The sequence below is a fragment of the Panthera leo genome, chromosome E1, assembly GCF_018350215.1.
Source record: "Panthera leo isolate Ple1 chromosome E1, P.leo_Ple1_pat1.1, whole genome shotgun sequence".
Classification (NCBI taxonomy): domain Eukaryota; kingdom Metazoa; phylum Chordata; class Mammalia; order Carnivora; family Felidae; genus Panthera; species Panthera leo.
In genome coordinates, this window is record NC_056692.1 from 2,077,560 (window position 1) to 2,100,265 (window position 22,706).

General features: G+C 63.2%; 4 protein-coding genes and 1 long non-coding RNA gene across 6 annotated transcripts; 2 read left to right on the forward strand and 3 right to left on the reverse strand.

Annotated features, from left to right (window-relative positions):
- The first annotated feature begins 126 nt into the window (after positions 1–126).
- Positions 127–5,837, forward strand: ACADVL (acyl-CoA dehydrogenase very long chain). 2 transcript variants are annotated; one of them, XM_042914822.1, is made up of 21 exons: positions 127–307; positions 392–467; positions 732–797; positions 883–955; positions 1,045–1,109; positions 1,443–1,577; positions 1,988–2,132; positions 2,401–2,530; positions 2,634–2,759; positions 2,950–2,954; positions 3,130–3,323; positions 3,533–3,637; positions 4,071–4,157; positions 4,244–4,306; positions 4,408–4,509; positions 4,592–4,689; positions 4,765–4,837; positions 4,923–4,995; positions 5,089–5,161; positions 5,252–5,327; positions 5,402–5,837. In XM_042914822.1, exons 1-21 carry the CDS (start codon positions 246–248, stop codon positions 5,540–5,542), a joined length of 1,968 nt encoding a protein of 655 aa, XP_042770756.1. In that variant the 5' UTR covers positions 127–245; the 3' UTR covers positions 5,543–5,837. The 2 variants fall into 2 exon arrangements, with proteins under 2 accessions (XP_042770756.1, XP_042770757.1); XM_042914823.1 differs by lacking the exon at positions 732–797.
- On the reverse strand, positions 5,772–13,954 carry DVL2 (dishevelled segment polarity protein 2). The gene is given in 16 exon segments (XM_042914821.1): positions 5,772–6,764; positions 6,900–7,115; positions 7,498–7,677; positions 7,831–7,962; positions 8,051–8,179; positions 8,351–8,418; positions 8,903–8,979; positions 9,059–9,198; positions 9,288–9,357; positions 9,503–9,593; positions 10,293–10,428; positions 10,533–10,642; positions 10,737–10,795; positions 10,798–10,884; positions 11,153–11,222; positions 13,587–13,954. Coding segments are annotated over 16 exon segments (2,208 nt in total). The 5' UTR covers positions 13,781–13,954; the 3' UTR covers positions 5,772–6,315.
- Positions 13,955–14,504: 550 nt separating this feature from the next.
- PHF23 (PHD finger protein 23) lies at positions 14,505–18,924 on the reverse strand. Its single transcript, XM_042915980.1, is given in 7 exon segments — positions 14,505–15,315; positions 15,419–15,730; positions 15,733–15,900; positions 15,903–16,251; positions 16,821–16,913; positions 17,078–17,109; positions 18,693–18,924. Coding segments are annotated over 7 exon segments (1,203 nt in total). The 5' UTR covers positions 18,727–18,924; the 3' UTR covers positions 14,505–15,100.
- LOC122206626 lies at positions 15,206–16,880 on the forward strand. The gene is made up of 2 exons (XR_006196529.1): positions 15,206–15,328; positions 16,145–16,880. It is a non-coding gene; the product is annotated as an uncharacterized LOC122206626 (long non-coding RNA).
- A 916-nt stretch (positions 18,925–19,840) lies between the features above and the next one.
- On the reverse strand, positions 19,841–21,898 carry LOC122206625 (GABA type A receptor-associated protein). The gene is made up of 4 exons (XM_042915981.1): positions 21,702–21,898; positions 21,073–21,151; positions 20,801–20,919; positions 19,841–20,331 (listed from the first exon to the last, which is right to left on the reverse strand). The coding sequence occupies exons 1-4, from the start codon at positions 21,789–21,791 to the stop codon at positions 20,266–20,268; spliced, it is 354 nt and encodes a 117-aa protein (XP_042771915.1). The 5' UTR covers positions 21,792–21,898; the 3' UTR covers positions 19,841–20,265.
- Positions 21,899–22,706: the final 808 nt, after the last annotated feature.

Genomic DNA, 22,706 nt, shown 5'->3' on the forward strand with positions numbered 1-22,706 from the left:
GGGACCAGGCGTTTGGGGGAGGCGGGGACGTTCGGAGACCGCCCTAGGTCAACCAGAATACAGAGGCCGAGGGCGCGCCGGAACTACAGCTCCCGGCATGCCCCGAGGCCGGAAGCCCCGCCCGCCCACCTCGCGGTGCATTGTGGAGCAAGAGTCAAGACTAGGTGGGGGCGCCCAGACTCGGGCAGACGGGACCGCGGCGCTGGTTCCGCGCTCGAGGCGGCGGCGGCTCGAGCGGTTCGACGATGCAGGCGGTACGGACGGCCCCGGTCGTGGGGCGGCAGCTGCGGAGGTTGGGGGTCGGAAGGTGTGTGTTCGACAGAAGGGACGGAGCGGGGGTGGCCTCGGACCTGGGGACCGGGCCGGGACTGAAACCCCCGCTCCCCCACAGCTCGTGGCCCCGTGCGCTCCTGGGGCAGCCCCCGCTCGGCCTGGCCCGGCGACCCTATGCCAGTGGGGCGACTCAGGTGAGTGACGGCGGCCTGGGGCGCGGCGTGTGGGAGTGAGGGTCCGCCCCGGCGTCCCCTTCCCCGCCGCCGGCAGGGGTCTCCCTCTCCACCCCGGTCACCTGCCGCTGAAAGTAGGGGAAAGGTCAGGCCAGGGTGCCCTGGTGATGGAATTGGGGGAAAGGTCGCCGCACCCGCCCGACGCCGCCCCCCAGCTGTCCCCCTGGACTCTCCTTGGCATCTCGGAAGCCCCTTCCCGGCCTCGCTAACTAAACGTCTCCCCAGGCTGTTCTGGAGAAGTCAGATCCCCTTTCCCCTGAGGCTTCGAAACAGGAGAAGCAGACCAAGGCGGTAGGTGGCCCCCAGGCCGGGAGGAGCTAAGCCAGGGGCTCACCCACCGCGGACAGCTCCCTGAAACCCCCTTCTCCCTGCGCAGGAATCGAAGTCCTTTGCAGCCGGGATGTTCCGGGGCCAGCTCACCACCGACCAGGTGTTCCCTTACCCCTCTGGTAAGGGGTAGTCACAGCTGGGTGGGGCAAGGCAGCTTCCCTTGACCGCCTGGGCGGCCTGACCAGCCTGTCCTTCCCTGCCCCCACAGTGCTCAACGAGGAGCAGACACAGTTTCTCAAAGAGCTGGTGGGGCCTGTGTCCCGTTTCTTTGAGGTGAGGAGTGACTGGGGCGGGGGAATTGATAGCTTGGTTCCTGATGGGGTGGGAGAGGTGCTCAGCGGTTTAAAAGGAGCTTGGTGGCGTCTGGTGACTCAGTCAATTGGGCCTCCAGCTCTTGGTCTCAGCTCTGGTCGTGATGTCTCAGTTCGTGGGTCCTGGCCCTGCCTCAGGCTCTGAGCTGACCGGGTAGACCCTGCTTGGGATTCTCTTTCCCGGACTCTGTCCCTCCCCCCACTTGCTCTCTCTCAACATAAATAAACTTAAGAAAATTTTGGAAAAGAAAAAAAAAAATGGAGCGTGGATGCATCCTGTGCCCGCCCTCCCCAGGAGGTCAACGATCCTGCCAAGAACGACATGATGGAGAAGGTGGAGGAGACCACTCTACAGGGTCTCAAGGAGCTGGGGGCCTTTGGTCTGCAAGTGCCCAGCGAACTGGGCGGCGTGGGCCTCTGTAACACCCAGGTGAGGGGGGTCCCCTCGGTCACCCCCAGCATCCCAGTCTACCCCAGCTTTGCCGTGATTAAGTTCCTTGCTCACCTGACCCAAGGCTCAGGTCCACCAAATACCTGCCCGTGTTGACCCTCCCAGGATGCACATACCTGTCCCAAACACATCACCAAACTGGACACAGTCCCTTAGGGCTGTGGACTTCTCCCAGGCTCACAAGTCCTAATGGCAGAGACTGACAATAGGTTAGGAAGCCTCTCTCCCAAGAGCTGGGGAGACACCCGTGTCCCTCTCTATCACGGTGACATTTTGGCTCTCTAGTCACAGTGTGGGCTGCCCAGGTCAGGCCCTGCCTGTGGCCCACACTTCCCTGCTACGGCCCCATGCAGCCAGTAAGAGCCCCGGATGCCTGCTTTTCCCCGCAGTACGCCCGCTTAGTGGAGATCGTGGGCACTCATGACCTTGGCGTGGGCATCACCCTGGGGGCCCATCAGAGCATCGGATTCAAAGGCATCCTGCTCTTTGGCACAAAGGCTCAGAAAGAAAAGTACCTCCCCAAACTGGCATCTGGTGAGGCAGCCCCGAGAGACCCAGGGACTGGGGGCATCCTGGGCCAGTGGTACTAAGGTCACCACACAGCTGGGTGGGTCGGTTGGGCAAGATTCTGGGAAGGGATGGGTGTGCTGGTCGGGAAATGTGAAGGTGAACGGGATGCCAGAGATGTTAAGGAGGAGTTGCCTCTGTGTGTGTGTGTGTGTGTGTGTTGGGGAGGGAAAGGTGCAGTGAGGGGCCTCTGATGCCCATCAGGACCCCGTTTAAAGGCACTGTCTACCTCCAGGGGAGACCATAGCTGCTTTCTGTCTAACCGAGCCCTCCAGTGGGTCGGATGCAGCCTCCATCCGAAGTTCAGCTGTGCCCAGCCCCTGTGGAAAATATTACACCCTCAATGGAAGCAAGATTTGGATCAGGCAATCTTCCCGTTTCTTTCCTCCTGTCCACCTCCACCCAACTCCCGGCCCCCACTGTTCTGTCCTGTCCTCCGCACCCTGACTGGCCCTCCTTTGTCCACAGTAACGGGGGCCTGGCAGATATCTTCACGGTCTTTGCCAAGACACCAGTTACAGATGCAGCCACGGGGGCCATGAAAGAGAAGATCACAGCTTTTGTGGTGGAAAGGAGCTTTGGAGGTGTTACCCAGTGAGTGGGTTTGGGGAGGAAGGAAAAGGTCAGGCCAGGTTTGGGGGCAGCACAGAGCAGACGGCGTCACAGGTCACCCCGGGGACGTGTGCAAAACCCAAAGAGCTAGACGGCATGTTCTCTTTGGGACCAATCCGCACAGAACCAACATAAAGGTCTGGCTCCCGCAACCAGCGAGCCCAGCATCCAGTGGGCTAATAGCCAGGCCTCCTTCCCCTCCCGGCAGGCGGGGACAGTTGCCCGCACCCTCCCACGCCCTTTCCTGGTTGATGTAATTCCTCCTTGGCTCCTAACAAATGCCACCCCCCCCCCCCCCCCCGCGACCTGTTGAGCACACTTCTGCTTCTCTACCCCACCCTGTCACAGCGGGCCCCGGAGAAGAAGATGGGCATCAAGGCCTCGAACACGGCAGAGGTGTACTTTGACGGAGTACGGGTGCCGGCAGAAAACGTGCTGGGCGAGGTAGGGGGTGGCTTCAAGGTCGCCATGCACATTCTCAACAACGGAAGGTTCGGCATGGCCGCGGCCCTTGCAGGCACCATGAAGGGCATCATCGCTAAGGCGGTGAGTACCATGCCTGGCCAGAAGTCACACGGTCCCCCTTCCCATGTGGCCCTGTCCCCTTGAGGGTATTCCATCCCCCCAGAAACCCCTCCCATGCTGGCAGCTCCCAGGCCTGATCGCTCAGGTCTGTGTCCAGCCCAGCCCCTCTGCCTGGCGGGCGGCGGGGGGCACTGGGTTAACCACAGTGGGACCCTTGTGCCTTCTTCCAGGTGGATCATGCTACGAATCGTACCCAGTTTGGGGATAAAATTCACAACTTTGGGCTGATCCAGGAGAAGCTGGCCCGGATGGCTATACTGCACTACGTGACTGAGGTGAGGGTCTTCCCGAGCCACGCTCCCCAGAGCCCCGGGGCCTTCTTCCCCGTCGTCGGTTGGACCACGACCCCCAGCAGCACCTGGGGCAGTGGGTCTCCAGCTTCACACCAATGCCCTAGGGGATGCGGGGAGGCGTAGTCAGCTCAGTCGCTGCACGAGGGGGAGAGCCGTGCTGTTCAGAGATGCTTCCAGAAGTAGCTGAAGTTTATTCCGCCTGCACCCCCGCCCTTACCTCTTCACCCCCTTCAAAGAAGTCAGATGCCCAGAAGCCCCCACTGAACTGACTCAGGGGACCCAGTGTTTCACCGTGCCTGAGGGGTGGAGCTAGAAGGTGAAGGCCAGGGCCGCGAGGAGCTAGGGCAGACGCAGGTGGCCGGGTCGAGTCCGACGCGCTGCGTTTCCTCTCCGTGTTCCCACCCCGCAACCTCAGTCCATGGCTTACATGGTGAGTGCCAACATGGACCAGGGATCCACGGACTTCCAGATAGAAGCCGCCATCAGTAAGATCTTTGGCTCGGTGAGGTCCCAGGCCCACAGGGTGGGGGAGAGCCCAGCGTGGGAGCTTGGCTCCAAGACCGGTCTTACAGGGCTCTCTGTTCCCAGGAGGCCGCCTGGAAGGTGACCGACGAGTGCATCCAGATCATGGGCGGCATGGGCTTCATGAAGGTACAGGCTGGCTCTGGGCCCTGGGGGGCCGCGGCTGGGACGGGGGGCGGGGTGGGTGGGCGCGCCTCGGCAGGGGTGTGCGTTTTGGCCTCCTGGGGCAGGAGCCTGGGGTGGAGCGCGTTCTCCGAGATCTTCGCATCTTCCGGATCTTCGAAGGGACGAACGACATCCTCCGACTGTTTGTGGCTCTGCAGGGCTGCGTGGTAAGAGGGAACGGGGCGGGGGGGGAGGGGCGGGAGTAGGGAGAAGAGCACGTCCTGAGCGCTAGGCCCTCTCCCCACACAGGACAAAGGAAAGGAACTCTCTGGACTCGGCAATGCTCTGAAGAATCCTTTTGGGAACGCCGGCCTTCTCTTAGGCGAGGCGGGCAAGCAGCTGAGGAGGTCAGCTCAGAGCCGGGGCGGGGCCGGTAGGGGCATGGGGCGGCCACTAACCCGCCACTCTCCCCGTCCTCTCAGGCGGGCAGGGCTGGGCAGCGGCCTGAGTCTCAGCGGCGTCATCCACCGGGAGCTGAGCCGCAGCGGGGAGCTGGTGAGTAGTCGGGCTGGCCCGGCGGAGGCGGCGGAGGGCCCGTGCGGCCGGGCTCCCTCCCCCAGCCCCTCTCCTCCCGGGGCAGGTGGTGCAGGCCTTGGAGCAGTTCGCCGCCGTGGTGGAGGCCAAGCTGATAAAACACAAGAAGGGGATTGTCAGTGAGTGAGATCTACCCCGTCCCCCCCCCTCACTCCCCCCGCTCCCTCTCCCTCCGGCTGACACCTCCCCCCGCCATCCCACGTACCCGACAGATGAACAGTTTGTGCTGCAGCGTCTGGCAGACGGTGCCATTGACCTCTACACCATGGTGGTAGTGCTGTCCAGGTGAGGGGGTGGCGTGGGAGGCCTGAGCCGCAGGGGTCCCGGGTCGGGGCTCCCAGCGCAGCTGTGCGGTCTCTTCTTGCCCTGCACCAGGGCCTCGAGATCCCTGAGCGAGGGCCACCCTACAGCCCAGCACGAGAAGATGCTCTGCGACAGCTGGTGTATCGAGGTGAGGCTCGGGGTTACCGAGGGCGCGCGGGGGGCCGGAGGCGCAGGCCTGGACCTCTCCTGCCCTCTCCCCAGGCGGCCGCGCGGGTCCGGGAGACCATGACCGCTCTGCAGTCTGACCCGCAGCAACAGGAGCTCTTCCGGAACTTCAAAAGCATCTCCACGGCCTTGGTGGAGCGAGGCGGTGTGGTCACCAGCAACCCCCTCGGCTTCTGAGGACTCCCCGCCACCTGCCCGCCCGCCCCCCCTGTGCCTTCTCCCAAGCCAAAGCCCAGCCCCCTCGTTCTGCCTTAAGGAGGGCCTGGCCCCCGGGGCGGCGGCTGCTCTCGGAGGCCCACTGCCTGCCTCACAAGTAAAGGTTCTCACCAGCCGTGCCTCGCTGCTGCCTCAGTTCTCTCCCTCACTGCCTGCCTCCCTCCCAAAGAAAGGAGCCAGAGGCGTGCGCGGTTGGCCTCTATTGCTTTATTTGGTGTCTTATACAGGTGACTAAATAAATAGAGTAACAAAAGCAGCTACACGGGCCCCCGAGACCGAACACCCCACCTTCCTTTGCTGTCTAGGGTGCCCAGCCCTTCCTCCTCCCAGGGTACCGCTGACCACCGCTACCCTGCACAGGACAGAGTTGGACGGACAGAGGAGGAGGTCACATTTCGGGGTTGGGAAGGGCCCGGGAGATAGAGGTTCTTCGTATAAAAAGAGAAACATCTACTAAAAAAATAGTCCGAAAAACGTACGAAAGTCTACTTCAACCCCCCCCCAAAAGGCGTACAAAAACAGTAAAGCTAAAAATAACCCAAGGTCCCTTGCGCACCCCCGGAGGGAAAGGGGAGGAACCAGGCACTGCTGGTGAGAGTCCCAGGGGCGGCCGCCTCCCAGCAGCCCGCAGGCTGGGCTGAGCTGGGCCACAGGAGTGCCAGGCACGTGACGGACGAGACCCCCGGCACAGGACAGAAGCACCAAGCGCTGACTGGACAGGCCCGCCACGTGCTCTACATAACATCCACAAAGAACTCACTGGGGTTGCCCATGGCCATGTGGAAGCTCTGGCGGCTGGCGGTCAGCTCCGGGGGCACAGAGCCCAGGTCTCTGACCGGAGGGGCCCCCGGGGGCTGCACTGCTGGAGGCACAGGGGGTGGGGGCGGGGGCACCATGACCACCATCATGGGATTGTAGGGGAGGGCCATGCCAGGGGGTGGTCCGTAGGGATGGAGCCCGGGGTGGGCTCGGAGATTGGGCGCGCCCCCCGAAGAGCCTCTGGAAGGGGGCGGGCCCCCATCACCAGCCCCACCAGGGTCCCCGCCCCGCCGAAGGCTGCCCCCCCGGGTGGAGGGCTCGGACTCACTGCCGCTGCCGGACTTGGACTCGGGGGCCCGCTCCTCGGGCCTCCCCGTACGCCCCGCCCCCCCGTCGCTCCGTGTTGACCCACTGCTCCGGCTCCCTGTGGGGTGGAGGAGAGGAGGCGAACTGAGCCCTAGCCCAGCGGCCCGGGTCACCCCCGCCTCCGCCCCTGCGCCAGCCTCTCCTGCCTGCATCCCCCCCCCCGCCCCGCCGCTGGCATCCAGCCGCGACTTACCCTCGCTGTGCTGGCTGCTGGCACTGCCCCCGCCGTAGGTGTAGGATGAGAGCTCATGGTAGGGTGGCGGCTGGGGGCTGTATGGGTGCGGGGCTGGGTACTGGTAGGAGAAGGTGGGCAGCAGGGGCCACGGGGTCGCCCCAGGCAGAGGGGCCAAGGTGTCCTGGTCCGAAGCCCCGCTGGAACCGTCATCGTTCAGGGACAGGTTGACCAGGTCTGCAGAGCGAGAGGGAGACCGGGAGTCACTGCTTCCAGTGGCCAGGACGCAAAGATGGTGAACGGAGGGAAACCGGGCACTGCTTCCCCAGAACCATCCACGACGGGGGGCGGAGACGAGGGCCTCTGACAGGAAACACCCACCCCTCTGCCGCGGTCAGGGCAGAGCTCACCCAGGGCCCATGCTCTCCTGAGACTCAGGAGACTCCGCTCCCCCCCAGCACACAGCCCTGCGCGTGGCGCACGGCTTGAGAGGCAGGACGCAAGTGGACGTTGGCCGGGGCGGGGGGCCTGACGCAGGACACACACTGCTCAAGTGACCACGGGCACCCTGGCTGGCTGTGGGCCGGAGACAGGAAGGGGCGGGGATGGGGGCACTTACAGCTCTCACAGCCGCCACTGAGGTCCCCGAACACGTAATAGCACTGCTCAGAGAAGGTGATTTTGTTCACCGTGTGTCGGATGAGGCCAGCCTTGAGCAGCCCGCTGGCGTATTTGCGGGCCTCCCGGCGCTCAGGAAAGCCTTCCACGTGATGGTAAAGCCAGTCAACTACGTCCGAGCCTGGGGGCGCACGGAGCAGAAAAAGCGCTCAGGTTTTCCTCCCCGACTGCTGCCTCACCCCTGCCTGGGCCCTTCCCAGCCCGGGGCCTCCTGCCCTGCCCTGCCCCTCCCCCACCCCCTCCCCAGCACCACCTGCCCAGAGACCGGAACTACCCAGGAAGGCGTTAGGGATGGTGATCTTGAGCCACATGCGGTCCCGAACTTCCAGTCCAGATTCGGGAGCTGCCATGGCCTTGGTCACAGACGCCATGTCTGTGTGGATGGAGAGACCCCGCCCCTCACAACCTGTCAGAGAAAGGAGGCGGCAGGGTAGGGCCCCAGCACCACCGAGAGGCCTCCCGGGGAGGGGAGAGAGGCGGGGCTGGGGGCTCACCGTCAGGCAGAGAGGACCCCGATGTCATGGTGCTCATGGACGAGGAGCCCGGATAGGCTGGGAAGGTGCCCGTCAGCGCGGCGGAGTGGGACACCCAGGCAGCGGGGTCAATGGGCTGGATGGGCTCATCTGGGACAGAGGAGGCCCCCCGAGACGGATGCTTCCCCGGCCCTCCCCGACTCAGACTCCCACCCCGCCTCCCTCCCGACCCTCCCCCACCGCCTCCCGCCACGTGGAGGCCCAACCCCGAGCCCCGCTCTCTTGCCCAGGCAGCCACAGACCCTCCCCGGCACCACTCACTCCGAGGAAGGGTGAAGTAGGCCTGGGGAGAGGGATCCCAGCACTTGGCCACCGTCAGCACGATGGGGCTGTGGGAGGGGAGAAGCGGTCAGGCGGGGGTGGCCGGCAAGGGCTCGGGAGTGTGCGGGCCTGGGACTGACGGGCCGAGGAACAGGACGGAGAAGACACCAGAGACAGAGGGACCCACCAACGCAGACCAGTCTAGAAATGCCGCTGAGTGTAAGCCCGGGAACCAGAGAGCTAACCGATGCGGTTCACGAACCCGCATACACGCGCGTGCACACACACCAGGTGGGGGGACCGAATGGAGCAGTGACAGCAAGGCAGGAGAACAATGCCCTCCGGGGAGACCGAGGAAGGGGCGTCGGAGGCGCCGGCCACCTTCTAGGTCACGACCTGAGCCGGGCTCACACAGGCACCCCCACGCCACGGTTACTTGTCACGTCACACGGTCCCGCCTCGCGCTCCCGGGACACGCGTGATGCCACGCCCCCGCTAACCGAGACGCCGCCGCCACTAGGAGAGCAGACCCAGGCCGGGCCAGCGGCTCACCCCGGCTTGTGCACGATGTCCCGCAGCACCCGCACCGCGTCGTCGTTGCTCATGTTCTCGAAGTTCACGTCGTTCACCTGGAAGCCGGGCCAGCGGGTCAGAGGCCGCCGGGGCCCCCAACCCTACCCCCCGCCCCGGGGCCCAGGACCAGCGCACCTGCAGCAACATGTCGCCCGGCTCGATGCGCCCGTCGGCCGCCACGGCGCCCCCCTTCATGATGGAGCCGATGTAGATGCCGCCGTCGCCCCGCTCGTTGCTCTGGCCCACGATGGAGATGCCCAGGAAGTTGTACTTCTCTGCGGAAGGGGCGCGGGTGACCGGGGGCAGCCCGCCGCGCGCCCCCCGGGCCCCCGCAGGCCCGGCCCCCGCCCGGGCTCCCCCGTACCCATGTGGAGCGTGACCGTGATGATGTTGAGGGACATGGTGGAGTCGGTGACGCTGCTGAAGGACGAGGCCTGTCGGGGAAACGGGCAAGGAGCCGCACTGCCTCCGACGACCCGGGGACGCGCCCCGGGGTGCCCGCTTCCCGTGCCCTCGCACCCCCTGAGCCGAGGCCCCCGACCTCTCCCAGGTCCGGCTGTCCCGTGAGAGCCCCCTCACCCTCTCCAGGCGGGGCGGCCGCTGCTTCCTCCGCCGCCGGTGGCGCTTCAGGAGGCGGGAGGCGCTGCTCTGCTCCGTGGAGCTGCTGAACCTGTCAGGAGGCGGAGGCGGTCACGGAGGGGGGGGACGAAGGGAGGATGGGCAGGGGAGGGGGGAGAGGAAGGGAGGATGGGCAGAGGGGGGGGGGAGGAAGGGAGGATGGGCAGGGGAGGGGGGGGAGGAAGGGAGGATGGGCAGGGGAGGGGGGGGAGGAAGGGAGGATGGGCAGGGGAGGGGGGGGAGGAAGGGAGGATGGGCAGGGGAGGGGGGGGGAGGCGGAGGAGGAGGAGGAGGAGGAGGAGGAGGAGGGGGAGGACGGGAGGATGGGCAGAGGAGGGGGGGGGAGGGGGAGGGGGAGGGGGAGGAGGAGGAGGGGGAGGAGGAGGGGGAGGCGGAGGCGGTCACGGAGGGGGGGGAGGAAGGGAGGATGGGCAGGGGAGGGGGGGGGAGGGGGAGGGGGAGGAGGGGGAGGAGGAGGGGGAGGCGGAGGCGGTCACGGAGGGGGGGGAGGAAGGGAGGATGGGCAGGGGAGGGGGGGGGAGGGGGAGGGGGAGGGGGAGGAGGAGGAGGAGGAGGGGGAGGAGGAGGGGGAGGACGGGAGGATGGGCAGAGGAGGGGGAGGGGGGGGAGGGGGAGGGGGAGGGGGAGGGGGAGGGGGAGGAGGAGGAGGAGGAGGAGGGGGAGGAGGAGGGGGAGGAGGAGGGGGAGGAGGGGGAGGAGGGGGAGGACGGGAGGATGGGCGATGCCCTACCTGCTCATGGTGTCGTCGTCGTCAGAGTCGCCCAGGCTGGTGCTCTCCAGCTCACTGGTCATGAGCGTCGAGGAGCTCTCGTACCCGGCCAGGTGGCGCTCCAGCCTCGAGGGGCCGCCAGGCCTGTGGCCCCCCGCTGAGCATGAACAGGCACCTCAGGAAGCTGTCCCCCTCCTTACTCCCACCACCGCCCTCCCCGGGCTCCCGGAGGACCCGGCCTCGGGCCCGCCCCCCCCTCACCGCCATGCTCACTGCTGTCTCTCCTGCGAGGCCGTTCCCGCCGCAGAGACACCACCGACTCCGTTTCTGTCTCGGGCTCCAGGTTTTCCCGGCTGCTGGACACGTTAGGGCTGGATGGGCAGAGACGGTTCACGGCCCGCATCAGTGGGCTGGGGCTCCACGTCCTCGATTCCCTCCCCCGGACTCAAGGATCCCCAATCTCACTGGAAGGATGGAGGTCTGGAGTCGCCAATGCCACTGGTCCTCTCCGGCGGCAAAGGGGGGGTAACGGTGGCGGCGGTGGCGCCAGCTCGGTCCGAGGCTCGTGGGCTGGGGGAGCCACCTCGGGTTGGGGGTTATCCGATGACACCAGCTGAAAAGTGCAAAGACAGAAAGCGGCTCGACCGGGAAGTGAGGCGTCCCAGGACGCGGAGAGGGGCAGGGGGTGGGTCTGAGCGGGGACGGTGCTTGCGATGAGCACAGAGAGAGCAGGAGCTGGCAGTACAGGCCCCAGAGAAGGCTGATGGGCCGCGGCTGGCTCTCCAAGCCGCCGAGGAAGCAAAGAGCCAGGGCCTCCAACGAGTGGGCCGGGGACACTGAGGCTCAGAGCGCCTGGTGGCCTGAGAGGGACGGCCGCTCACCCAGGACACCACCCTTCCGTTGAAGCAGGGGAGGCGGGCGCTGTCATCTGAAATCTCCTCCTTCACCACCCTGCCGAGAGAGAGGGCACAAAGGCCGGTGAGACTGGCCTCACCACCCCCCCAGCGCACCCCCAATTCAAACCTCCTGACCCGCATCCATGGAGCTCGGGGGCGCCGACTTTCTCCAGCCCTGACCCAGTCCTCTTCCCTGACGCTGAAACCCTTCGCTTGCACACCTACGGGGTCTCCCCATTCGCTCCCTTTCCTTCCTTCTCTCCCCAACTCATCCTCCGGGCTCAGTGCTGCTCCAAAAATTTCCTGGGGTCCGCTTCCAACTTCTCACTCGGATCTCAGAGACCGTCCTGTCCCCTTGGGTGACCCTACAGGTAGGTCTGTCTCACCTTAGGAGCCTTGCCGGCACCTCCCCAACCCCCACCCCACTCCTCACACCCTGTCCCCAAACCCTTTGGTCCCGAAGCCTCTAGTCTCACGTTTTCCTTGCTTTTCTCTCTCTCCCTCCCTCCCAGAGAGCTCTCCAAATGGGCTACTTTTCCCCACGTGAAAACACCCGCTAGACCGAAAATGGTACCTCCTCACTAGGCGGGGCCCTCCCAGGGACAGACGAACCCCAGCTGTGACCCCCCCGTGCCTCCCACAGGTCTCTGCACCAAGCAACCTGTCTTGCCTGACAGACCCCAAAGCCCAGCGTCAGGATGGACACGACTCGCTCCTTCTTCTCACCCACCACGTGAAATCACGGCCGCCTGTTCTGTTCAGCACCTTGTCCTGGCCACACAGCGACAGACCGGACACTTGTTAAGGGTCAACAAACGCTGGCTGAATAAATACACGAACTACGAGAATCTCTGCCCTCAACGGGTTCTCTCTCTCACACGCACACATTCTCACCTCCAAATTCGAACAGCCTGTCTCATTAACCCTCTAGAAGCCTGGATACGTGACAACTTAATCCCGTTTGTTACCTATGGGACAACTCAGCCCAATCACGGTCAATCAATCTCGATACAACACAGGATGTTTTGCAACATAATTCAGTCTCTGCGTAACCTAGTCTGGCAAATCACTCCGTCTTATCTCACACCATAACCTCGCTTATGGACGGGTCAGACCCGACATTATTAACGACGGTACCAACTTACTGAAAAGCTACTGTGCGCCACACACCTATGTGAGATTTTCGATACTAACTACGTCAACGTACTGCTAACAAACAGTAGAACCTTGATTTAAATCCCGGCCAAGTCCCAGGGGGCGCCTGGGTGGCTCGGTTGGTTGAGCATCCAACTTCGGCTCAGGTCACGATCTCACGGTTCGTGAGTTCGAGCTCCACATCGGGCTCGCTGCTGTCAGCGCAGCGCCTGCTTCAGATCCTCTGCTCCCCATCTCTTTCCCCCTCCCCCTCTTGCTCTTTCCGTCTCTCTCTCTCTCAAAATCAACCAATCAATCAGTCAACCCCAGGTAACTCCCAAGATAATACCGCCTTCCCAACATCCAACAGTCTTTCTTGGTAGAAGCCAGTCTGTTCAGCTATCCATAGAAGCCAGACTGCCCCACTCTAATCCAGCCTGCCTTCAAGAGCTGAAGGTGGAGGGCTCCGTCTCAAGAGCTATAAACCCAAAAGGACTCACTGTGTATTAAAAATCCTAGTCGAGTCCAGAATGACCCAAATTACTCCAGAATAGCCCAATATATTTTAGAAACAGCCGAGAATGTCCTCACATGCAGCTGTCTGTACCAATATAGAGCGGATTATCCCTATACAGTTGTCCGTACTGGCATAGACACCCCCCCAAAGCCCTGCTTGTCTGCCCCTGTACTGAGGCTCAATAAAAACCAAACCCCAGCAAAAACTAACATCAACCAATACAACCAGTAGAGACCAGGGTGGCCCAAGTTTTTCCCGGACAGCCTCATCTACCCCATGGCAGCCTAGAACATCCCAATACAGCATTCTTTGCGTTAGTACATACCCGAACGTCCCCAAACAATCCTGTCTGCTCTAATACAGTCCAGGATGTCCCAAATTGCCCCAACACAAATCAATCTATACCCGAAGATTCCACGACATCCCTCATAGCCTGTGTGCTACAGGACTGCTCCGAATACAGGACGGGTGAATTCGGCACCTCCCCAAATAAAGCACTGTGTCCCACTCTATTCCAGGATAGCCTAATCTCCCCTAATCTGGTTTAGCACAGCCCAGTCTGTCGTCCTACAGCGCCGAGCGCCCCAATCTGTCCAAGCATAACCTTGCCCGTCCTGGGATAGGCAATCTAACCCCAGCATAACACAATCTGCTCCACTAGAACCCAGAAAACCCAGTATGGCCCAGAGCAGACCTGTGCCCCTCGATATTGCCCAATCCACGCCAGCACGGCCCCCCCATCGGCTGCAATCTAGGCCTCGCGCTCACCCGAAATCCTGATCCATTGACTTGAAAAAGTACTTAGCGCCCGCGGGCCGCTGCAGGACGCTCTTGAAATCGCCCAGGGTGATGCGCTCCGCGGGGACGGGAATCTTCACCAGGTACGGGGTCTCTTCTTCATCCAGGTGGTAAATCACCTTCGTCTCCCCGACACCGCCGCCCCCCGCGCCGCTGCCCGCCATGGTCTCGCCCGCGCGCTCCCGGGCTCCGCCGCCCACCCAAAGGGGCGAAGCGCCCCCGCCGCGCCTGCGCACACCCGCCACCCGACGCGCGAGGCGACCAGGACCGGCCCGGCGCCGGAGAGGGGCAGCGGGGCGGAGGGCGGGGGGCAGCGGGGTGGCGGCCGAGGGAAGGGGGGGACGGGCCGTAGGGCTCGACCCGAGGCCGTAGACGCCGCCGCCGCCTCCTCCTCCGCCGCAGCCGCCGCCGCGCGCCACCGCCGCCGACGTCGCGGGCGCCCTTCAGCACCCCGCCCACCTCTCCCCATGTCACGTGGTCCGCGTCGGCCCGCCCTCCGCCACGTGACCCCTCCCGGTCACGTGACCTCCCGGCTCCTCCCACGGCCCCTGACACGTGATCGTTGCTTTCAGCAACGGTCTCCCAGCCCTCAACGGCCCCGCCCCCGAATGTGTCCCCACCCGCGTCCCCCCGGCCTCTGCCCCCCCCCCCCTCCGGCACCCACCGTGCTCTGCTCTGCTCAGGCGGGGTGCTCCGAGCAAGTCTGATCCCCTGGAGCGTGCGTGTCGGGGGAGCGGATGGGGGGTGTGGGGGTCCCGGACTGGGGGGAGGGGGGAAGGCGCGCCGCCAGGTCGTGGAGGTGGGTTTCGGCCCCACTCCCAGCCAGTCTTCGGTCAGCTTTTCCCAAGCCTCCCTCCCTCCCAAGCAGGACAGTCAGTGAGGGCTATAAACACAAAAGAGCCCACTCCGCTTTATTTACAACACGCAGGCTGTCTGTACAAACAGCTGGCCGACGGTATTAAAAACAAAAGAGGTGAGTGAGTCCCGCCACCTTTCTGTTTTCCTTCCTCCCTCGGCCAGGCTCTGCTTGGCCCTCCACCTCCGAGCTGCCCTGCCCGAAAGGGGAAGGCCGAAATTAAAACTACAACCGGTGTAGAATAAAGGGGGAGTGAGAGGAAAGACGAGGAAGGGGAGGGGGGTGCTGTATTTACACTCGAGTTTTACAGACAACTGTCCCATTCCAGCCCAATTCCAACGCTGGCCCGCAAGGTGAGGGGTGGCAGGTCTAAGGGGCAGAAATGAAGTGTCGAGGGACCCAGACGGCCTCCCGCCCCCAACCGTAATGGGTCCACGTTCAAGTCCGCAAGGTGGGAAGGAAAGGTGAGGCTGGAACCAAGACACTTCATTTCCAAACCAGCCTCCCTCGGGTATTCCTGCCTGTGAAGTGGGACAATATCCAAGCTCCAGGGGACATACTGAGGACCCCGAGGCTCAGTTCCCAAGTCCTGTTGTCATCTGGAAGTCCCAGCCTAGAGATGGCGAGGTCACGGCTCTCCCGATTTGGGAGGCCCCCCTAACCGCCGGGCCTCTGGCCGCAGTTCCTTGCATTTCTGGCAGTAAAAGAAGTCGGGGACATTGGTCTTCTTAATCTTCGCACAGGACAGGTGGATCCACGTCCCACACAGGCTGCACTCGATCATGGGCCGCCCTGCAAAGGGCTTTCGGCAGTAACACGTGATCAGGTCCCATGAGTCATCACCTGGGGAAAGAAGGTTGGTTTGGTGCTCTGGCCGAGCTCTTGGGTCCCCAGCAGCCCCGAGCCCGGCCCCCTAGCTAACCCGGGGCAGCCCCAAACCTCGCACCTGATTCCACCATGATGTCCTCGTCCATGACGCGCATCTCGCCTTCGCTGGAGCTGGCGTCTCCGTCTTGGCTGGTTTCCGTGCTCCCCACGTCCTTGCTTTCGCTGTCAGTGGGAGGGGCTCCTTCGGGGTGCACCGTGGCAGGAGGCCTAGGAGCCTCTGGGGGTGTCGGCAGCACGGGGGCGGGGGCTTCACCCCCCCCCATTGCTGCCATCTCCTCCTCCTCCTCCTCCTCTTCTTCCTCCTCCTCTTCAGAGTCTGTGTCACTGGGGGGTGCCCGGGGAGGCCCAGGAGGTGGGAGTCTATCCCCCGCTCTGCCTTTTTCAACTTCCGTTTCTTGCTCTTCTTAATTCGAGACCTCTTTTCCCCGTCCCCGGGAGCCGGCCGAGGCCTCCGGAGCACCCCAAAGCCAGCCCCCCCTCCCGGCCCCAACTTTCGGTTCTTTCGGTCCTTCTTTCGAGGAGGTTGGGAGAGGTCCCCTGGGAAAGGGGCACCGGGGTGAGAGCAGCAGGGGGCCGGGAGGCATGTGTCAGGGATGTGGGGGACAGCGGAGACGCCATTTTGGGCCCATCTAGATCAAAGAGCGAGTCCTTGAGCTTCATTTTCTCAAGCAGGGTCGCGCTGTCAGGGGCCTGCAGACGAGAGAAAGTGGACCTTGGGGGTCCTGGTTGAGTGGGGCCTGCTTGAGCCGCCCTTCTCTTGGATGACTTTGCTTTCTTAACAAAGGTCTGGATGGTTCGGAGATCTGAGGGGGCCGAGTCCCAGCCATCACTGTCTGCCGCGCTCTCGCCTCGCAAAGGAGAGCTGGAGCCTGAGGCTGGCCAATCGCTTTCCTTAAATGGGGGGAAGAGACCAGGGTCAGCAGGGGCCCAGGGGCACCTCAGCCCCTGAACAAACCCAGCCTAAAAACCAGGGACAAGATCTACCCGAGATACCCTGGCCCAAGCCACTAAAACAAAAAACAGAATCACTGTACTTTCAGAAACTTTGTCCCCTCCCCAATTCCCCTCAGCATCTCCCCTTGAACACCTGCACGTCACCTCTGCCCTCACTTTCTGGACATTCTCCCAGTCCCCACAGCCTCGCAGCATTGTCACCCGCAGACCAGAGCGCGATTTCCTTACCTGTTTCCGTATAGCCCCGTCTGTTGCCATTTTCAGCTTCCTAATACTTATTCAGCAGCGCCTCCCATTAATAACCCAAGACCGACCATTCCCTGCTGCTCGGCCCCGCCGAGTCTCTGAGTCACCCAGCTGCCCCCAGGTACTGGTTTTTCCCACGTTTCCCATTTCCCTGGTCTTCTGTGTCCCATCGGGTAGAGGTTTCCCTTACACGGTGACACAGACTGCCCCCTCCAGTCCTAGGACACCCACCCTCAGGCTACTGGCCCTCCAGTCCCTACCTCTTTGCTAGAGGGAATGTAACCGGCATAGGCCAACACGAAACTGCAGAATTTGTTGAAGTCCTCAATGGTTCTCCGACGTTTCTCTGGTGGCTGAAAGGAAACACGTATCACAAGGAATTTAAGAGGGGCATTCCCAAAGGCAGAAACCCCGGAGCAAGGGATCTAGAAGAGGCAGGAGGAGGGGGGGGGGGGGGGGGGAGAGAGAGAGAGAGGAGGGGGAGGGCCCCCGGCAGCAAAAGGAAGAGAAACCTCACCTGAGTTTCTGGCTTAAGGGTCGGAGGTGGATCTGTGGAAGCAATAAAAGCTGAGTCAAGGCACTAGCGGAGAGTCCGCATGAAACCCCACCTCTAAATCTCGGAGGATCCAGGCAGACCCCCTCTTCTCTCCGGTCCCCCCGGCCAGGCCGGCAGGTCCCCAGCTGTGCTGGACCCGCCCCTGCTCCCCCTTCCGCCCTGCGAGGGGCGGAGCCAGGGCGCGGCGCCCTCTCAGGCCTCGCTATAGCGCTCCCCTTCCCCCCACCGGAGGCCTGGCGCCCCGCCCCCCCAACTCACGGTTTCTCTAGACTCCAGTCTACTCGATCACTCGGCGCCCCACCCCGCCATACCGCTCCCCGGACCGAGCCCGGGCGGCCGCCTGCCCCTGTCCTTCACACGCGCCCAGAGCCCCGAGTTCCTACCCGGTCGCGATCTGCCGCCCGGGGCCCTCCGCGACCGCACACGCAACCCGCCCGCCCCCAGGGTCCAGGATGACCACGCCGAACCGCTCCCCGCCCTCCGGGCCCCTTCTACTCGAGCACGAGGCCCGGCGCGCCCCTCACCCCCACCCTAAACACACACAGGCTCACACATCCAACGCCACTTCGCGGCCGGGACAGACGAGCGAGCACTAACCGGACGCGGCCCCACCTGCCCCCCCATACCGCGCTCCCCACAATTTCGCCGTCCCTCCGCCCCCATCCGGGGCCTTGGCCCCTCCCCGTCTCGAGCTCCTCGGGCTCCCCGCCGGGCCCCCGGGCCCAGTTCCGAGCCCTCCGGCCGCCGCCCCCCTCCGCCCCCGTACTCACCGCCAAGTGACTAGGCTGCGGACCCCTAAACTCTAGCCCACCCCCCCCCCCCCGCCAGCTACTCTCCCTCTACAGCGACCCCCGCTGCTGCCGCCGCTGCCCCCTCGCCCTCCGCAACTCCCGGGCTCTAGCCCTCGCCGACCAACAGCACCCCCCCCGCAACTCGCCGGTCTCAACCCCCCCACACACACCCCGCCCACCGCCCCTACAACTACCCGGCTCTCCTCGCTTCCCGGCGCTCTCTCCCCACAACTACCCGCCCTGTACAGGTCCCTCTGCCGCAGACAATACCCAGACCCCCTCTTCTCCCCACAACTATCTGCCCACCCCTCCAACGATCCCCGGGCTCTCTCCGGCGGCAACTACCCGGAGCTCCGGCACCACCGCCACAAACTCCCCCACCTCGGCCAACTACCGGGCTCCTCACTCAGTCCTCTTCCACATCCTCCCTCCTCAACAACTCTCCGGCCCCCAGATTCCCCCAGCCTCCCGGCCTCAGGGCCCCAACGTGCTGGAGGCCCTCTCGGCCCCTAACCCCGGAGCTCCGGGGTTCAAGCTCCCGCTCCCCACCCCCCACCCCTACACACACACATTCACGGTGTCTGATCTCCAGCTACCCCCAGCCCGAGCTCCCACTCCTCTTTCACCAAGGTCTCCCAACTCGCCGCTCTCCTACCTCCAGGGGCAGGCCCCCGACCCCCTCCCCGCGCTCCCCCGCCGGGCTCCGGGCTCGACCTCCAAGTTTGCCAATTGATTCCTCGCCCGCCCCCCACCGGCTCAGCGCTCCGTGCCGGTCGAGAGCTCACCTTCGGGACTGGGCTCCGCCATGGCTTCCAGCATCGCCCCCTCCCCTCCTCCCGGTCCGGCGCCCCCCTCCCCTGAGCCGGGGATCCCGGTGCCGCCTCCGGTGCTCGGTGCTCCTACTGCCTCGCTCCACAGAGGTGTCTGCCTCGGCCTGGTAATGACTCGAGTCCGCTAGCCGCTGCCGCCACCTCCCTCTACCCCTGCCTCCCGCACTCCCGGACCGGGCCCCTCCCCCCGCGCCGCCGGCCGCCTGCTCCCTCCTCCTCCTCTCTCCTCCCTCCTCCCTCCCTCCTCCTCTCTCCCTCCTCCCTCCGCGGGCGCCGACGCGCAATGCATCAAGGGGCGTGTAGTCCGTCTGGGGGCAGCGGAAAGGGGACCCCATAGGCCTCTGGAACTTCAGTTCCCAGCAAGCCAAGGATGGGCGCAGGCGCGTTAGTCCGCTCCCCTCCCCGGGGAGTGGCGGGGAGATTGGGAGCAGAGGGTAGGGCGGAAGAGCGCGCGCAGGATCCTGGGAAATGTAGGCTGGGCGGGACTAAGAAAGAAGGAAAAGAAGGGATTAGAACTCTCGGCCACCATACTGCCTCTTTCTGCGGCTTCTTTCTCCCCCGTGGGACCGCCCCACTTCCGGCCAGAGGGAGAAAGGGCTGCTGGGGGATGAAGTCCCCCTGATGATAATGGCTCCCTCCTCCCCGTCTTCTGCCTCCCTCGAATTCCACACACCGGCATTAGTCTGGCCAAGCGACATGCCAAGCGAGGACGGAGTCCTTCACCAGCTCCCACACGCGACCAGCTCTTCCCTAACCAAAGGGCGTAACAAACTCGGGAGGTATTTATTTAAAGCAGGTACTTTCCAACTTTGTCCACCGGAACCCACGGTGTAAAAAAACAAAAAACAATTCTTTATATCAAGACCCAAAAGACAGGTATATAAAACAGAAGTCTCATGAAACGATACTCCGTATTCCTTTCATCACAGCAAAAACACTGCCCTCCCTTCCCCGCCAAGGAAAAAAAAACCAACATGAACAGAGTGAACCAAAATATATTACTGTCCTCCAACCGCCACTTTGCCCACCTCCGGATAACTATCCCCGCCTCGGGACAACTAAAAAGAAAAAGAAGGAGGGAAGCAACACAAAGCAAGATCCAGTTCGGCTTGGTGGTTTCCTCTTTATTGATGTGCCTCCTACCTTCCCCCCACAACTTCAGTCCCTCCCCTCTACCCCCAAAAAGAAGGTAGTGAAAGGAAGGGAATGTCGGGGTTCTGAGCCCCTTGGGCAGTTAGAAAGGGAACAGGAACCAAAACGATCACTAGATGTGACAGAGATTGACAATCGAGAAGTCTAAAGCACAGTGGGGAAGGTGGAAAGAGAAAGGGGACAAAGGAGAGGTCCTAGAAGCCACCTCCCCCATGAGCCCTCCTGCTAAGAGGGGCTGGAGGAGAGCCTCGAACGTTAGGAAGTGCAGGTCCTGAAGGAGGGAGGTGGTGGTCGAGCCTGAAGGAGGACTAGGTCAAGGAAGGGGGGCCACCTCTCTCTTTGTAGGCTGGGACCCCCCACCTCAGGGGCAGCAGCTTCACAGACCGTAGACGCTCTCATCACTGTAGGCGATGTATAGAAAGAAGTCTTCTTCGTGATGTTCCTGGGGCGGAAGCAGAGAACACCGGTACTCAGGCGCCCGGGCTACAGTCACTTGAACCACCCACTGCCCCCCCTCCTTCTCCAAAGCCCCGTTCTTGAGGCAGACCCCCCGAAAACTAGCGTCCTGACTCACTCCCTCACTTCAGACCGTAGCAGCCAAGCACCATCACCCCTAGCAGCAGTCCTGGGCAAAAAGCTCTCCCTCTGACTGTTCTCTGCCTTGGAACGGGGAGGACGCTGGGGCAGGTGAAGGATCGGGACTGTGGTCCACCTCACCCTTCTCTCCCTTCTGGCCATTCCCATGGCCTCGTCCGAACCTCCAACCCAAGACTATGCTGAAATTTTGAGGCCAAAGATAAAGTGGACAGCAGAGCAAGGCAGCTGGTCCAGGAACTGCTGACTTAGCACTTTCTTCCCCTCAAGCTCTTCCCGCACCTCCCCGAAGCCTCCCGGCTTCCCCGTGCACATACCTGGTAGAGCTGACCCATTGTGGCACTGGTGGGTGGAATGACATTGTTGACAAAGAAAAACAAGGCATCCTCAGCTCGGAGATGAATTCGCTTCCGAATCAAGAAGTAGAACTGACCAACTGCGGAAGAGACAAGGCAGGATGAAGCCAGAGATCACAAGGGCCCCCCCACCCCCCACCCCGAGCGAGAGCGGTTACAATGTGGAACCTTTTCCCACAAAGATGCCCGGCCACCCATAGGAAGCTAACCCAGGGCCTGGGTCAGGTCCCCACCTGTGAGATCAGAAGGCACCAGGTATTTCTTTTTGTCCAGGTCTCCTATCCGAGCTTTGGGAGCCTTTTCTACAATCACCTGATGACGGGTAGATGAAAATTAGGAAATATTAGGTGTATGGTCCCAGAGTAACCCCTGTCAAGAACTCGAGTGACACAATTCCTAGCACCCAAATCTGTCCGACTCGGTTTTCTTTGTCTCTGAACACGCGGCGCAGCCTTGAGCAGAGATCCTGACCCCACTGTGCTGAACTCACCCAAACATTCAGGATCCCTCAGTAGGGCGTCATAATAAACAACTATCCTAATAGGGCACGGACGACTCGAGTGGGCCGCCTAGAGCTTCAGGCTCAAAAACCTGGCTAGCTCGGGGTAAAGACCGTGAGCAGCTCAGGCTGTCAAACTCCCTGCAGCCTCGCACACCAATCCCCAGGTCTCCCTCTCCCATCTGTGTCCCCCCACCCCCAGCTCTCCCGCCACCCCGCTTTCAACCTCCGAGCCCGGGGGACAGCAGTGTCGCGCCCGCCACAGCCGGCAGCCCAGTGCCCGCGCCGCCTGGCCGGACCCAAGCCCAGGCTGTGGCGTCAGAGCCAGCGCCCCGCGCCCTCGGCCCTGACTACTGTCCTCACCGGAACCCGGTCCGGGTATTTCTTTCGGATCTTCTCGCCCTCAGAGCGGCGCTTCTCGAACGGATGCTCCTCTTTATACACGAACTTCATCCTCCCGGGAACCGGGCTGGACCGGGCTGGGCTGAGGGAACCGGGGGGGGCCGGGACGGGGGGCGGCGGCGACGGCGGCGACGCGCGGGCGGATTCAGCGGAGCGATCCCGGGACTTGCGCCACTTCCCTATTCACCAACCCCACCCACGACGGTCCGGGGCCGCCCCGCCTGCTACGTTACGCCACCAGCGCAGCGGCCATAACGCCGCCAGCGTAGCGCCACCCCTGACCGCCCCCCCTCACGCCGTCTGCGTAATCGCTTTGGAATCAACTTGTGGGCTACGCAGACGACGTAGCAAAGGTGGTTGGCTTGTGCAATGGTCGAAAATAACCGAAAACCCACATTCTGACCTTCCCCCACGAGGCTGGGGATGAAAAGGGCTGCGAGTCGGTAACTGTAATTTGAGACTCGGTTCTCCGAAAGTTCTTTTCGGGAATAACGTTAAAGAGGGGGGAAAAAAAAAAAAAAGGCAGAGATAATTACAAGGATAGCTATTCACGAAACGCGTCGGTACGCCGACGGCGGCAGCTGACACCAAAACAAAGTAGTACCCAAGTCGGGGAGCTGGTCTCCGGAAATGAAGGGGGACAGAAACGAAACACACGTTCGGGGAAACGCACCGGACGCTTAGGTTCCAGGGAAGAGTGGACCAATAGGGACCTGAGAGGAGGTCCGAAAGGTAGGGACTACGTCATCGCGGAGGAACACACTCGGCGGTCGCGAGAGAAAAATCATGTGATCTCAGAGAAGGGCGGAGCGTCACGTGGCGGCCGCGGGAAGTAGAGCCGGCCGCGGGGAGGTGGGGGGAGGGGCGCCGGGGGGCGGGGCCGGGGCGGCCGGGGCGGGGCCGGGCCTGGCGCTAGGCCCCCCGCCGTCGGGCGTGTCCGCGTCGGCCCCCGGCGAGGTCCCGCCC

Excerpts from the sequence above, each read along its gene's own strand:
- LOC122206625 (XM_042915981.1), bottom strand. The coding sequence starts at position 21,791 with ATGAAGTTCGTGTATAAAGAGGAGCATCCGTTCGAGAAGCGCCGCTCT. Across the intron at positions 21,152-21,701 it reads AATACCCGGACCGGGTTCCG|GTGATTGTAGAAAAGGCTCC; the intron begins GTGAGGACAGTA and ends ACCCGTCATCAG. Across the intron at positions 20,920-21,072 it reads GGTGCCTTCTGATCTCACAG|TTGGTCAGTTCTACTTCTTG; the intron begins GTGGGGACCTGA and ends TCTCTTCCGCAG.
- ACADVL (XM_042914822.1), top strand. The coding sequence starts at position 246 with ATGCAGGCGGTACGGACGGCCCCGGTCGTGGGGCGGCAGCTGCGGAGG. Across the intron at positions 3,638-4,070 it reads TACTGCACTACGTGACTGAG|TCCATGGCTTACATGGTGAG; the intron begins GTGAGGGTCTTC and ends CCGCAACCTCAG. Across the intron at positions 4,838-4,922 it reads TGAGCCGCAGCGGGGAGCTG|GTGGTGCAGGCCTTGGAGCA; the intron begins GTGAGTAGTCGG and ends CTCCCGGGGCAG.